The sequence below is a fragment of the Mobula birostris genome, chromosome 29 (genome assembly GCF_030028105.1).
Source record: "Mobula birostris isolate sMobBir1 chromosome 29, sMobBir1.hap1, whole genome shotgun sequence".
Taxonomy (NCBI): domain Eukaryota; kingdom Metazoa; phylum Chordata; class Chondrichthyes; order Myliobatiformes; family Myliobatidae; genus Mobula; species Mobula birostris.
In genome coordinates this window covers 12,171,370-12,187,538 of record NC_092398.1, presented here as the reverse complement: position 1 = coordinate 12,187,538, position 16,169 = coordinate 12,171,370, and the positions used below count along the sequence as shown (strand labels likewise).

General features: G+C 40.6%; 1 protein-coding gene across 15 annotated transcripts in view; it reads left to right on the top strand.

Annotated features, from left to right (window-relative positions):
• LOC140190195 (protein 4.1-like) overlaps positions 1 to 16,169 on the top strand; it is a 159,115-nt gene that overhangs the window by 78,864 nt on the left and 64,082 nt on the right. For all 15 annotated transcript variants that reach the window (XM_072246717.1, XM_072246719.1, XM_072246729.1 and 12 more), the window contains 4 exons: positions 697 to 801; positions 5,991 to 6,033; positions 7,811 to 7,886; positions 11,819 to 12,037. In XM_072246717.1, coding sequence (XP_072102818.1) covers positions 697 to 801; positions 5,991 to 6,033; positions 7,811 to 7,886; positions 11,819 to 12,037 — 443 coding nt within the window. The remainder of the gene's footprint in view (positions 1 to 696; positions 802 to 5,990; positions 6,034 to 7,810; positions 7,887 to 11,818; positions 12,038 to 16,169) is intronic.

The following is a 16,169-nucleotide window of genomic DNA, read 5'->3' as shown; positions in this document are numbered from 1 at the left end:
TGCAAGCTGGACAGTGTGATTTATAGCATGTTAGAATTTTTCTTGAAATAGACTGCTGAAGTATTATGTCCTTTGATACTTTTTCCCCACCGGATGCAAAACCCCAGAGTTGAACTGCCCACACAGTGCAAAGTAACTGCTTGAAGTGCTCCTAGCATGGCCTAACAGTGGGTCCTATCAAACTTTAACATCCAGGGAGATGCATTCATTCTGTCAGTTGATGGGAGCCAGTGTTTAAATACACAAGCTGAATGTCTTTCCACCAAACAAAATCAGACTTAACAAAAGGAAGATGGTGATTACTGAGAAAGTCACCTCTGTCACTGTTGTCACCAGGTTTATTTCCATATTGGCCTGCTGTGGATAACTCCAGTACCGTTTGTTCAATGGTACGACTACCAAGACTTTATTTCAGTACTTAAAGTACTGTTGTTAGATATTTGCTGCAACAAAACCTTGTACAGTCAATTTGTGTTCACAGTTCAAGTGGCCACTGAATAAAACAAGAGTTATGCTTCTCCAAATCCTAGTGACAACGTCTGTAATTACACAACAATAATGCATGTTCAGTATTTGGTGATGTTCTTCGAATCAGCTTCAATATTGAGCATTAAACTTATTCAGCACCTTAAATTATAGTACCCCATACTGATAAATTTATAAACCATAGAATATTGCAATATGTCCATGTTTCAGAGACATTCCAAGGGGCATGAACTCTTCACTAAAGTGTGTCAACATCTTAATCTTCTGGAGAAGGACTACTTTGGACTGGCCTTTTGGGATTCAACAAATCAAAGAGTAAGCCATTTTATTTTCTTTGTAAGTGTGAGGTAATGGTAATGTAACACGATGTGATATGGCAGTGGAAACCTGACTTCTCTGCTGCATTCGTATTGAGGCATTCAGAACAGAATTAACAGCGATGCATGCAAAATGCTGGAGGAACTCTGCAGGCCGGGCAGCACTTATGGAAAAGAGTAAACAGTTGAGGTTTCAGGCCAAGACCCTTCATCAGGACTGGTGGGGGGGGGTGGGGAGATAAAAGATGAGAAGTTAGAGCAAGAAGGAGGGAGGGGGAGCAAAGGAAGAAGTACAAGGTGATAGGTGAAATCAGGAGGGGGGAAAGTAAAGAGCTGGGAAGTTGATGGGTGGAAGAGATTAAGGCTGGAGAAGTGAGAATCTGATAGGAGAGGGAAGAAGACCATGGAAGAAATGGAAGGGGGAGGAGCACCAAAGGGAGGTGATGGGTAGATAAGGAGATGAGGTGAGAGATGGGAATGGTGAAGGAGGGGGCAATTATCAGATGTTCGAGAAATTGATGTTCATGCCATCAGGTTGGAGGCTACCTATACGGAATATAAGATGTTACTCCTCCAACTCGAGTGTGGTCTCATTACGGCAGTAGAGGAGGCCATGCACTAACACACGGGAATGGGAAGCAGAATTGAAGCGGGTGGCCACTGGGAGATCCTCCTTTTTCTGGCAGGTGGAGCATCAGTGTTCGGCAAAGTGGTCTCCCAATCTACGTCTGGTCTTTACAAGAGGCCACACCTGGCCTCCTGTATATCAGTGGGACCCAGCCTCCTAACTCCTTTTTGAAAATAATTATTAAATCTCTTCCAACCACAGTTAATTACAGATGAGGTAGCTCACTGCATTTAAAACAATGAGTTCAGAAGAGGTTCACAAGAATAATCCCAGGATTGGAAGAGTTAATGTATGAAGACCATTTGATGGCTCCGTACTCACCAGAGGTGGGGGTCTCAGTGAAACCTGCAGGATATTAAAAAGTCTAGATAAAATGGATGTGGAGAGCATGTTTCTAATAATGGTAGAGTATTGGACTAGACAGCACAGCCTTAGAATAAATAGACATTCCTTTAGAACAGCGATGAGGAGGAATTTCATTAAGCCAGAGGGTGGTGAATCTGTGGAATTCATTGATACTGAAGGTTGTGGAGGCCAAGTCATTGGGTATAGTTAAGGAAGTTTATAGGTTCTTGATTAGTCAGGGTGTCAAAGGAGAATGGGGTCGAGAGGCAAAGTAAATCCACCAATCAGATCTAACTTGTTTATAAGAGCATTTTTCATACAAACAATTTAGTTCAAAATGCTTTACAATGGGATAAAGTGCAAACGTAAAAATAAAAGACAAAATGATGTTAAAAGCAAGGGTTTTAAGATGGCGTTTAAAAGTGTTAATTGAGTCTGCATCCCTTATAGTATTAGGTATTGAGTTAAACAGTTTAGGAGTGAAGATTAAAAAGTTAGTTTTTTTTTGAGAGGAAGCAGAGCAGACTTGATGGGTAATGTCACCTAATCCTGCTCCTACGTCCTATTGTCTTTTTGAGCTTACTGTGGTTTTTCATAAATGTTGAGCACATTATGCATGCTGTTTTGATTTGAAACATCACATTGAAGCCTTTTGAACCGCACGGTAATGCCATCTCAATAGGAAACAAAATAAGTTTTCATCCAGGAGCAGGTGCTCTTCAATTTTCCTTGTCATTTAAAGGGAGTTTACTGATTATATTTAGACCTGTTATGATTATTTCCCCATGTTTTTGAAATGGTGATAGATGAGTGATCCTTGCAGAGATAATTTAATTTAGATTTCTGTTCATAACAAATTGAAAGGTTGGATAGTGCCTTTAGTTCACTGGATGAGTAAGGATAAAAGCACTATCAATCATCAAGCACTTAACATTGTCCCTGGGTTTTGAGAGTAGAATGTGATCTGAATAACTGAACATGTATTTATAAGCTAAAGTTGTAGCTGCTTATTTTGTCATTCTTGTATCATAAATAGAATCTCATAACATTTAAACATCAGCTATTACATGAATTAATGTGTTCAGTAGTTGTTAGTTCCATATTTTCCATGTTCGCAGGAAATAAAACATTTCAATTTTTTGGCTACCAAATCTGAACATTTTGAGGGTTTGAATTTATTTTTTTATAATCCATTTGGTAATCTGCCATTCTTAACAAAAAAAAGAGCACCACCTGGAATTCTGCATGCATGATTTCAGCACTTGATATTTCATGACAGCAGTTTTCATATTAGAGTTGTCCAAATGAGGTACTGTTTTAAAAGTTTATTGATATTTAAAATTGGTAGGAGAATTATAAGAAATTGCAAACAGTAAAATGCATACAACTAGTTACTGATTAGTGAATTGAACAGAAAGGCATTTGAGACCAATGTTCCCTTTAACATGTAATGACCATTGTGCGCAAAAATCTTGTGCTGTGCAATTTTTTTTGCTCAGTGATAACAACATGTGCGCACTGAGTAATTTCTTCAATAAAAACAGTATAAATAAGCCAGTTCTACAATCTGCAGACAGATCATCGCAAACTCCATGTTCTATCAGAAACCGGAAAAAGAAATGGATTGTGTACAATCGGGAAATATACTTAACATGCTGACGATGTAGAGGTGACAACCTTTAGTGTGCAGTTTAAATTCCTTTGTGTGCTAGTAGCAAAAAAATGTGTGCGCATGCACACCTTGGAGGGAACCTTGTTTGAGACAATAGTCTTCAGAAAATGGAGATCTACAATAGAAACAGAAAATTACAAAAGTTCTCATCAAGTCAAGAAGCATCCGTGGGGAAAGACACAGAGTTAATGTTTAAGGTCAAGGATCTTCAGATCTGCTAAAGTAAGAAAACAACTATGTTAAAATTATAGAAAGGCCGAGAGGCAGAGAAAAGAAGGAGAAAGTCTAATAGGATGCAGAGCATGGTTCGGACATTGCATTTTAGAAACTGGCACTCAAAGACAGGAAAGGAAACATTTTAACATAGAAAAGTACGGCCACATCTGTGGGAGGGATAAAAGGAGTGGTTATCTAAAATTGTAATATTGAATGTTGAGTTCAGAGGACGGCAGCTTCTCCACACAGAAAATAAGGTATTGCTCTTCAGCTTGTGTCGAGGCTTCGTTCAAACAATATTAGATACTAAAGCTTCCACTTGTGTACAAGAAATGACATTAAACGATCTTCATTTCCCTTGAATAAAGAGGGCAAAATGAAAATGAGATGAAGATTTAAAGTGACAGGTGACTGGAAAGCAGTCAAGCAATATAGTGGGTGATGACATTGTGCATGACAGATTTAATTCGCTAAGTTGAGAGGATGCAAGGGAATCACTTGGAAGGATTGTTCAGATATCTGAATGGTGGGAACTGAAGAGGTAAAGCAATAGATGTTGCTTGGGAAGGTGGTCCAAGAATGGAAGTGGTTGGTGGAGTTGAAAGAATGAACTGGGCAGTCACAGGGAACAGCCCATTCAATATCTCCTATTGGGATATTGAAGATATTGGAAATTATGCAGAATGACTGATCTGTTGAATCTGGATACTGGTGCAGTGGAAGGTAAAAATAAAGGAACCATTTACTCATGCAAGCAGAGAGGAGAGTGAGAGGAGAATAGCACTAATTAGAGATGTAGTTGCAAGTTCTGTCATTTAGGTAGATAGATAGATAGATAGATATACTTTATTGATCCCGAGGGAAATTGGGTTTTGTTACAGCTGCACCAACCAAGAATAGAGCATAAATATAGCAATACAAAAACCACAAACAATCAAACAACAATATGCAAACTATGCCGGATGGAAATAAGTCCAGGACCAGCCTATTGGCTCAGGGTGTCTGGCCCTCCACGGGAGGAGCTTCAAAGTTCGATGGCCACAGGCAGGCACAACCTCCCATTATGCCCAGTGTTGTATCTCGGTGGAATATGGCTGGAGTCCAACAGCAAAAAGAGGGAAAGCCACGGTTAAGGAAAAAGGACCTTTAAGTTTTGTTTAGTTATTTACAATAGAGTATATGCATTATTTCATCACAATACAAAATACAAACTCGGTTCCAAACATTATCATCCTTATCCAGGATTCACTTACATACATTGGTGTCGAACATCTCAACATTAGAACAGAGATGAAGAAGCTGGGCGAATGAAATGTGGATCTTCCAGAAAGTGGGTGAAGGGGTGCAGCTGAGATAGTTGTAGGAGTCTGTTGGATAATAATGGGTATTGTTTACTAATTTATTCCTTGCAAAGATGGTAGATAAAATGAAGGGAGGTACAACTGGGAGAGTCGAAGTTGGTAGTTGGAACATTAGTGATAATATTTTTATGTTTGGTGCAAGTCCAGGAAGTAGGCTAGTCCTTTGTTTTGGAAAAGAATTAAGAGTGGTGCAAATTGGACCAAACCAAGGACTTTCTCATATCTAATGGAAGAACTTGGCATAATTTGAACCTTGAGAGTTCCATAACTATAGCTTTTACTTGGGGGGAAAATGTGGGTGGTGTATGAAGGGATCAGGATGATCTTTAGCATGCTATAGAAAAAAGTAATTAAGAAGGCAAATGGCACATGTTGGCGAGGACTCACCTGGAGTACTGTGTACCGCTTTGGTCACTAAAGGATTGCTGACAGTGCAAAAGAGATTCACCAGTTTAACTTCTAAGATGAGAGGGTTGTCTTATCAACGCTTAAAGAGAATTTGATCTGTATCCTTTTGAAGTTTAGAAGAACATGAGATGATCATATTTCACATATAAAATCTTAAGGCAGCATGATAGGGTAGATGTTAAAATTCTTCCACTGGTGGGGGGGGGGGGTGGAGTCACAATTGAGGGGATATATTTAGAAGATATGGAGATGTTCATTTAAAACTTCTGCAGAGGATAGTGAATGTCTGGAATTCTCTATAAAGGAGCTTTCAAAGCTAGATAATTGGAAATTTAAGGATTATTTTGATTAATTATTTTGATTTGGTAGACACCAGTGCCTTAGTGTTTTCTTTGTAGGGGAATACAAGATTTTTTGAGGCTTTTTAAAGGCCTTTCTTTCATGATTATTGTTATGGCCAATATGTGAACCTATTATTTGGAGGTTTGATCCATCATTATTTTTATGTCTGTAATTATTCAGCAACAGTTCATGTAACTTTTTTCCTATAATTACAGAGCTGGCTGGATCTCACTAAAGAGATTAAGAGGCAAATGCAGGGTAAGTTATTTTCTCATCTAATTCAGCTAAATTTATTAAGCTAGTTGACTCAATAGCACAATTGTATTTTCTCTTATAATCCAAATCTTTTAAGAGTTTGGCTAAATGTCATGGTTCATTATTAATGTATTGACTGCAGCTACATGTTAACAAAATCCTTATTAAAACATGCTGGTGAAGTAACTTTGACAGAAGCAGTAATGTGTAACGCAGATTGGTTATAGCATGATTGATGTGTTGGGCAACATTATTTGCCTGTTGTGGGCCACATTATTTATAGTGTGATTGTGGAAACCTGCTTAAATCTGTGCTTTGAAGTCAGCTGCAGCCTGTTCTGCTGTAACCCAACCTTCTATGATGCAAGGTTCTTAACGATTATGACCATCTTGTTATAGCTACCTGAATATTGTGCCATTTACATATTTGATCAGAATCTTCTGTTGGCCCAAGGGCGTCAGACCTGTTTGTTTTTCAGCACGATCCCAAGCAAAATCATCTGCTAGGTTACTGGCTCCCAGCTCATCAGCAAGAGCCAGAGGGCAATACTGTACCTATTGGCACATGTGGTCAGCTGCACTCTCAGAACAATTTTGATAGCTATTGATGCTCTACTGTAGCCACTCATTATTGCTCCCGACTGTCAAATCTCAAATTTGAAATTGAATGTTTTCCTTTGGTGTTACAGCCATTAATTAATTATCCGGATAAATTTAAATGTGCATATATAAAAGTGAACTAAATTAACAGCATCTGCGTTTCCCCATTCGTTTCAAGTCACCTTCTAAATGCATGCTAGGGTTCAGTCCACAGACTCTCCAGCCTGACAGCTGGTTAATTTGCAGGGGTTCATGTTGCAATGCTGGATTCCTTGAGGAAATCCAAGGACAGTGCAGGTGGCCGATGTTAGTGTTCTGCTGTGAGGAAGCTTACACTACAGCCACTCTTGGGCTAGCCCTGTTATTAGCTTAAATGCCAGCAGGTCTGTAGGAAATCTTGGCCGGATGACTTGCTTCATAAATAGTGTTTCTGTCCTTTCAAAAACAGAATTAAGTATTTAAATTTCAGAGTTCCTTAATGTAGTAAATAACAACAATGAAGTTACTAAAACTGTAATATCTTTTTATCAAACAGTAATTTTCAGTTGCACTGTGTCTGAGAACATCCTAAATGATTTAAAGGAGTAATCAAGCAAATGTTGAGAAGATGACTCACAGCTTGTATGCAGCTAATAATTTTATTAATTGCTCAGTGTTAATTTGAGTAATCTTTTTTTTTTTGAGAAGCCAACACATTAAATGGTGATTTTAGAGTCTTTGGTGATGCTTTCCCAGGCGATCAACCAGGGCGGAATTTGGTATCATCCATTGCCCAAGGTGCCTTTACAGTGTCGTAGGGAAATTGTCATTGAAGGCCAGATGTTGGTGTTAAAGGTTGAATATTGAACTGGAAATTGCAGTTGGGTGTAATGATTGAGGGCATGGACAGGGTGGATTCAAGTAGTGACTGGAAGAGTTGAGTGTGGGTGATGCATGACCAGACCTGGGGGGGAGCAATAAAGGACATGTTGGGGGGGGAGGGGTGGTGTTAGAGCTAAAATCAAGGACAGGAGTTAGTCAAATGATAATCTAAAGGCCTTGATGAAAAGTTGTGTTGATGCAATCCACGGGTCATGGTTAAGCATGGGGAATGATCTGAGGGTTGTGGACTTGGAGGGCAAAGCCTGGGTGGATCAGTTGGTGGTCAGGGTTTAGTAACCGTATATTGTTTTTCTCTCCAGGCAGTCCATGGGATTTTACTTTCAATGTGAAGTTTTACCCTCCTGACCCTGCACAGTTGACCGAAGATATAACCAGGTGCAAACCTGATTTCTTTCTATTTTTTTATCAAAATTAAATTTATAATTTTTTTGACCATCTTGAAGATATTTTGCATGGATACAGATGGATACTTCATATAATTGTTTATGTAATTACTAATGCATCAAAATGAGTTATATTAATATTTTTGAGACACTGTGCAAGGGAAATGAGAACAATTACAATATTTACCAAACCATGCTGGTATGGAGTGTCCGAGTTAACTAATTTGACTGCACAGTTGGATTATAATTTGATTAGATATTTACAGTCTATAGAGGGAGCAAAAATTAGAGTACAGTTTACAATATTGCATAGGTTATTGAAAGCTAATGCAAAAGTTTGACTTCCAGAAACTAATGAAACATGCTTCTGAGGTTAATTTGAGTGTTTTCCAGGACTGTTTCGTTAATGACCTGGATATTGTGATAGGAACGTTAGCATGCCCAATCGTTACATCATGAAATTGACTGTAATTACTAGGATACACATCTGCAGAGTTGATAAAATCCCAGAAATATCTAATGGTGGTTTGTTAATCTCTGCAGTCTGCTGTTTTGCAACTTACCTGAGATATTCCCCAGTAATCGATGAATTGACACAAACATCATGTACTTTCAAATATTTGTTTTCCAAAGTACTTTGGCAACATTAGACTTTGTCACATGAGGTTTAGCTTTTAAGTATATTAAATCAGAAAGGTAGAGCATATGAAAAGGTGCACATATTCCACACACAGATTCACCACTGATGATCAAGCACACATTTTGGTATCTAATTCTTGTCATATTTCCTTTCTGGTCCCTCCCTTCCCCCTTCCCACCTGAATTCTGTTACTGATTTACAGACAATTTATAGTGGGCAATTAACCCACCAACCCTACATTGAACCCAGATTGCGAGAGCTGTGAGATAGCAGTTCTACTGACTGCCGCCTCTGGGGCTAGTGTGTTCTAAGTCTTGTGACTTTGAAAATCCTTTATCCCCAAAAAACTAATCTTAGCCCATGTATTGTAATTTCCTCTTATTAATATGGCAAAATAAAAAGGACTTTTAAGATAAAGGAATCTGAAGATTCAAATTTTGTGTATTTTATTGTCTTTAATTTATGCTCTGTAAAAACATTTAAAATTAGTTAAATATCTTCTGGGTAGTTGACCCCAAAAATACTTCAAGCGGATATCCTCAAATGTTACTGCAGTCCTGTAACATGTTGTCATTTCTTCAGGGCACTCAATATTATCCAACTAAACAGTTTGATGTATTTTGGTTTCTTTTCCTAAACCCTTCTTTTAATGTTAACACCTTTAACGTCGTTTCATTATGGTAGTTATCATCTTCTGGAGTAAAGGCCATTGCAGAATCCTTATTTAGGATATTTAGAACTCCTGTACGGCTCATCCTTGAGCACTTTTCAGAAGTCCCATAGAATCCTTGGCCTTCTGACATGACTAGGAAATCTCCTCTTGTTTTCCACCACAATATTTGGTCATACTCTTTTGCCACTAACTCTCTGTTTCTATATAATCTACAAAACCCTTCTGTTTGTATCTTGTTTATCAATTAGCATCCTTGGTTCTTAAATTGAGCTTGATTGCGGCACTTCTCTCTCCTCCTTGAACCTTACCCCCTCAGAACGCACTGCCCTCCACTCCCTCCACATGAATCCCAACCTCACCATCAAACCCGCAGACAAAGGGGTTGCTGTTATAGTGTGGTAAACTGACTTCTACCTTGCTGAGGCCAGGTGGCAACTCTCAGACACCTCCTCTTGGAAAGGACCCCATTCTGGACCATCAGAAAATTGTCACTGACACCATTGCAAATGTCAGCTCTGGTGAACTCCCTTCCACTGCCACCAAACTCATAATTCCCTTACCCTGCACTGGTCATTTCTATCCCCTACCCAAGATCCACAATCCTGACCATCCATGTAGGCCCATTGTCTCTGCCTGCTCCTACTCCACTGAACTCGAGTCCAGTCCCTGTACACTTCTATCCCCCATCAAGAAGGCCTTAGAGCTTTCCACTTCTTTCTCAACAAAAGACCCAGCTCCCCTCTACCACCAACCACCCTCCTCCATCTGGCAAAACTGATCTTCATCCTCAGCAATTTCTCCTTCAACTTCTCCCCCTTTCTCCAAACTCAAAGGGTAGCCATGGGCCTCAGCTATACCTGTCTTTTCATTGACTACATAGAACAGTTCATGTTCCAAGCCTTCCTTGGTAATGCTCCTCTACTCTCATGCTACTTTGGTGCTGCGGCATGCTTCCATGCTGAGCTTGTCAATTTCATCAAACTTGCCTCCAACTTCCACCAAGCCCTTAAATTCACTTGGTCCATTTTTGACATCATTCTCTCACCCCACCCCACCCTCACCACCTCTTCACCCTCTCACTCCCCCCCACCTCTCACTCCCCCCCACCTCTCACTCCCCCCCCACCTCTCACTCCCCCCCCACCTCTCCCTCTGTCAAGCTGTCTACTGACATATTTTATAAACCTACTGATTCCCATGGCTATTTTAACTATACCTTTTCCCACTCCTGTAAAATAAACAAATAAACATTCTCTTTTCTTAGTTCCTTCATCTCTGCTGCATCTGTTCTCATGATGAGGTTTTCCTTTCCAGGGCATCAGAGATGTAATTCTTCAAAGAATTACCCTTCCTCTACCATTGACACTGCCCTCACCTCCATTTCCAGCACATCGCTGCTCCTCCCATCTTCCTACTGCCTTAACATGGATAGAATTCCTCTTGCTCTCACCTACCATCCCATGAGCCTTCGCATCCATCACCTCATCCTCTGCAACTTCCACCTTCTTCAAAGGAATCCTACCACTAAACCCATCTTTCCCTTCACCCCCACCCCCAACTCTCTGCTTTCCTTAGGGACTACTCCCTCCATGATTTCCTTGTCCAATCATCCCTCCTGGCGTATATCCCTGCCAAATACCAGTTACTTTCCTAATTTCCAACATTTTTTCATTCTTTAGAGGTGTAGAGAAGACAACACTTATTATCAATGAGAAACTAAAGATGAGCTACTTCCTGCTGCGTTCCTGGTTGTAGTGTTCCCATGGTGTTGAGTAGAGAATTTCACCTTTTAGGGACCCAGCAACAATGGTCTTGGTGGTTGTCTGATGATGAGAGGAAACCTGTGCAGGAAAGTTTTAAAAGCCATTGCACTGGGGCAGTTCCACTCTCTTGACCTCAAAGTCCAAGTCAGTGGTACAGGCAAGCATCACAAACTGGGGTCTTCCTTGGTTGCAGTGGATGACCATGATGTCTTCTGTGCCTTGTCACGCCCTTCATTCTCCACGGAGCACTGCAGTACCACCTTCCAAGACATTGGATCTCACTGTGGATCTCATCCTCCCAGTCAGCCTGAGCTGACTTCACATGCTGGGACAGGCGTGGCCCTCACTCACCGGAGTATGAGCCACCAGCTCCCCCACCCGGTTTAGCCCATCTGTTGAAGTGGTGTACTGGGGCGCGGCCATGTCACAACAAACAACTACTTGGATCCACAGGTGAGAGCAGAGTGTCCTGTGGAGACCAAAGGTGAGTCAGCAGCCCTGGAATGGACATGAGAGGTCCTTTCACCAGAGGTGCTTTCCCCTTGCTGGACACCCCATACACCCAGCAACAAAAAATGGTGATATTTCTACATTGGAGTGAAGCCTGCAAGAAGTGGCATTCCAATATGCTTTAATATATTAATAATACAATATTAAGCCATTGCCAATTATACTGCTTACATGTTTACACTAGACCAAAATCATTACCCAAGTTGCCCATTATGTAATTTTTAATATATCTGTAGTCAAAACTACTAAGGATTGGTTCCAAAAATTTTACTTGTGCTTTAAGTTTACTCCTTCTAATGGTTTATTGAAATGAAATTGATTACAAATTTGTTCTTTCAGATATTACTTGTGCCTTCAGTTGCGTCAGGACATAATTACTGGATGTTTGCCTTGTTCATTTGTTACTCTTGCCCTTTTGGGATCATATACAGTTCAGTCAGAGCTGGGTGAATATGATCCAGAGGTACATGGAACAAATTACGTCAGTGAGTTCAAGTTGGCTCCAAATCAAACAAAAGAACTGGAAGAGAAAATTATGGAGCTTCATAAGACCCACAGGTATTCATTCTTAATTAACAACCTGTTAAGATAGAACTTTGCTGGTTAAAATGCTCACAGCACAATTCTAGTTTTTTGGAGAAAAATATCTTCTGGTCCCATCTCAGAAATAGGTTAATCATTTTTTGAAATATGTGGTTATACCTGTTATTCATGTTGGTGATTAATAGTATTTGCACTTTATAATTTTTCACATTGTTAAAAAAAAGGCATCTGAAGAAACTTAAAGTGATCGAGGACAAGCACATTTTTTTAAAACTTGTTTTTGAAGGTAAATTGTGTTTGATTATCCCAATTTGAACATTTTTGCGAAACTTGTGTAGAAGCATGATTTAATGAGTGCAGAAGCTATTATCCACATGGATTTTCAGAAGATATTTGATAAAGACACAACACCAAATGCTGGTTTCCCAAATCAAACATTCCTGGAGTTGAAAAGTCACTGGTTGCATAGATGGGGCCTTAATGGCAGAAAGCAGCTAATAATTACTTTCAGGTGTGTCATTTCACGTGTGGAAAGGGGTTTGGGCAGGGTTTGTTTTCGCTTTAGCAGAGGAGGCTTTGGAGGGAGGGAGAGTGGGTTGTGGTGGGCCAGGAATTGTTTCTAATAGAGGTATATGGGATATTTATTTATTTATTGAGATACAGCATGGAATAGGCCCTTCCCCCTTTGAGTCACATTGCCCAGCAACCCCTGATTTAACTCTAGCTTAATCATGGGACAATTTACAATGACCAATTAACCTACCAACTGGTATATCTTTGGACTGTGGAAGGAAACTGGAGAACCCTGAGGAAACCCACGTGGTCATGAGGAGAATGTACAAACTCCTTACAGACAGATATCAAGAAAACTAGAGGTTTTAGGTAAAGGGGGAAGAAGTTTGGAGGGTATCTGAAGTATTCTTTTCACCAAGGATGGTCGAAACCTGGAAAGCAATGCCTGAGAGGGTGGTAGAAGCAGCTACTTTACAACATCTGTGTATCTAGATGAGTTCTTGAATTGTCAAGTCATAAGAAGTTACAGACCAAGTAAACGAGATCATTGCTGGTAGATAATTGGTATTCAACACAGTTAAGTTGGGCTGCAAGACCTACTTCTCTGCTGTATGACTCCAAGACACCAAAGTTTCATTGACAGCTCAGTTAATTTTTAATAACTTCAGGGACTTGCTGTGTACATACATCTATTGATGCTTCTGGACACATCTTCAGTGATGTTCCTGGAATCATCGGGTGTTTCGGGTCTTTCAACATCATACAACCTCCTCCAGGTGACCCAGCCAGGGCTGATCAGACCCCAGCTTGTGTCCAGATGGCTAGCTACTTATGACTCCATGGCTCCCCTCTTTTGAGCCACAGCCATCTTGAGGCCCTCTCTGCCACATCGGTGGTACTGCAGATGGCTCTCCTCTTCCTCTCTCCCTCGATGCCCAAAATGCTGAAGGCTCTAACTAAAGAACGGGCTACGAATCCCCTGCAACCAACCTCCACTGGGAGACACCTCGCTCTCCATCCAGCCTGCTGACAGTTGCTGAACAATAATTGTTGTCATGGCTTGCAGCTTCCTATCAACCCTCCTTTCGCCGTTGCCTCCAGAATTTGGTTAACATCGTCATCAAACTGCTTCCACAGTGAAGTCACGTTAGCTGCAGGCCATTTGATCCGCCTCCTGTTACACTTCATGTTCGAGGGATTAGTTTGCAACACTTGGAGGTTCCGGGCAGTATGGGGTGACTCCGGACCTGGCCCCTCCTTCGTCTCACCAGGTTGGATACCTGCGCGTTGTGCTGCTCCTGCTCCCGCCAAACACTTCATCCTCACTTGGTGGATCTTCAAGCGGCGATCGTTCTTGCAGATTTTGCCACATGCACACTGCTTCCTCATCGTCATTTGTTCATTGCCTGGGTCTGATATTGAATTGATCAGGGCCCTAGAGGAGCACCTTGTCTTTCCTACAGATGTTAGAATAGATGTTGACAATTTCTCTGTATTAGAGAGGGAAGTTTCATGTCTGAACTAAAAAACAGATCTCCTGCTTTTGTATTACACTATAGTCTTTTTCTATATTATGGGCTCAAATATCTGGAGTTGGGACTTGAATCCACAATCATCTGACCTCACATACATGGAGAGAAATTTAACATTTTCAGGTCATCCTTCAACAGAATAGGAAAGTGAGTGAGCTCCTTTTTTTCAGTTTTGATAAAGGTTCATTTACATGAATACCAACTCTGTCGTGGATGTTGGTGAATATTGGTAGCTTGGGTTGAGGCGTGTGATGTTGCTGCCTTTGCCGAGCTTGGCAATTAGCTTGCAGTCACCAGTCAAGGTCATATCCTCGACGCACAGTTGTTGGTTTTTCTCTTTGGAGTGCTCGTGCCGAGATAGGTCCCCTTTGCTTGCCGCGGTCTTAATTGGCTACCCCTTCAGTAGACCTTTGAATTATATTGGCATGTGTTTCCTTGGCTGTTAGGGGTTCGTAGATGGCCTCCCTTTTGACACTGTGGAGATTCTAGTGCAGGCAAACATGAAGCAGTTACAAGAATTTTTAGAAGCATAATTCTCTTCTGATAACTCCATAAACAAACATATCGAAGTGGATGCCATCTATGAACACCTAAGAGCCAAAGAAATGTGATGTAAATGCAAGCACTCCCATTGAGGATGTCATCTCGACTGGTGATGAAACGTCTGCGAGCTAATTGCCAAGCTCGGTGAACACCGCAACATCAAACTAACTGTCCCACCATTAAGGCTGCATGACCTGTTCGGTACCTGTTTTTCAGAAAGGAAGCATAATTTCTGACACCCTTTGAAATAAATCATCCACAATTTTAGTACTGATGGTTTCTACCCTGCTTTTTTGTGTTCATTTTGTTGGCCTAACTCAAGGTGATGTACCTTCAGGTTAAAAGGGTGATCATTTATGATTAAACCAAGAATAAGCATATAACAAGCACTGCAGAACTTTGCCCTAACAGCTGCAGGCAATCAATACTTGTGTTTGCTTAAAATGGAGATTGACATTTTTTAATACTTAATGGCGTCATGGGATTAAGGAGGTCAGACAGGAGGAGGACTTAAAGTTGTAGGGTCACCTATGATCTTATTGAATGGTAGAAAAGGTTGAGGGTTACATATTCTAGTCTTGCTACTGAAAAGTGAAATCACTGAAGAAGCAATACAGGTTGAGTACTCCTTATCTGAAATGCTTGGGGCCAGAAATGTTTCAGATTTTGGTATATATAATGAGATGGCTTGGGATCACCATAATTTCCAACTCTAAATTTATGTGCTACTGGTAAGCAGTCTTTGTCTTATACTTGCTCATCGCACATATGTTCTTAACAGTAAAATTTATTACATACCATAATAAAAATGAAAATATAATGTGTGCAGGGTAACAAATGCAAAGTTCAAATGTTCAAAGTAAAATTTATTATCAGAGTACACGCATGTCACCATATACAAACCTGAGATTCTTTCTCCTGCAGGCATGCTCAACAAATCTATAGAACAGTAACTATGAACAGGATCAGTGAACAACAAACTGTGCATATACAAATATAAATAACTAAAGCATGAAATAACAAAGTAGAAGAGTACTTAAAAGTGAGACCATTGGTTGTGGGAACACCAGAAAAAATGGGTGTAGCTATCCCCTTTTGTTCAAGAGCCTGATGGTTGAGGGGTAGTAACTGTTCTTGAACCTGGTGGTGCAAGACCTGAGGCACTTGTACCTTCTACCTGATGGCAGCAGCGAGAAAAGAGCATGGCCTGGGTGGTGAGGATCTTTGATGATGGATGCTGCTTTTCTACAGCAACGTTTCACGTAGATGTGCTCAATGATTGGGAGGGCTTTACCTGTGATGTACTGGGCCGAATCTACTACCCTTTGTAGGATTTTCCACTCAGGCATTGGTGTTCTCGTACCAGGCCATAATGCATCCAGTCAGCACACTTTCCACCTCACATCTATAGAAGTTTGCCAAGGTTTTTGATGTCATGCCGAATAAACGCAGACTCCCGAGGAAGTGGAGGCGCTGTTGTGCTTTTTTCACAATTATATTTATATGATGGGTCCAGGACAGGTCCTCTGAGATAGTGACACCGAGGAATCGGCTGCTGA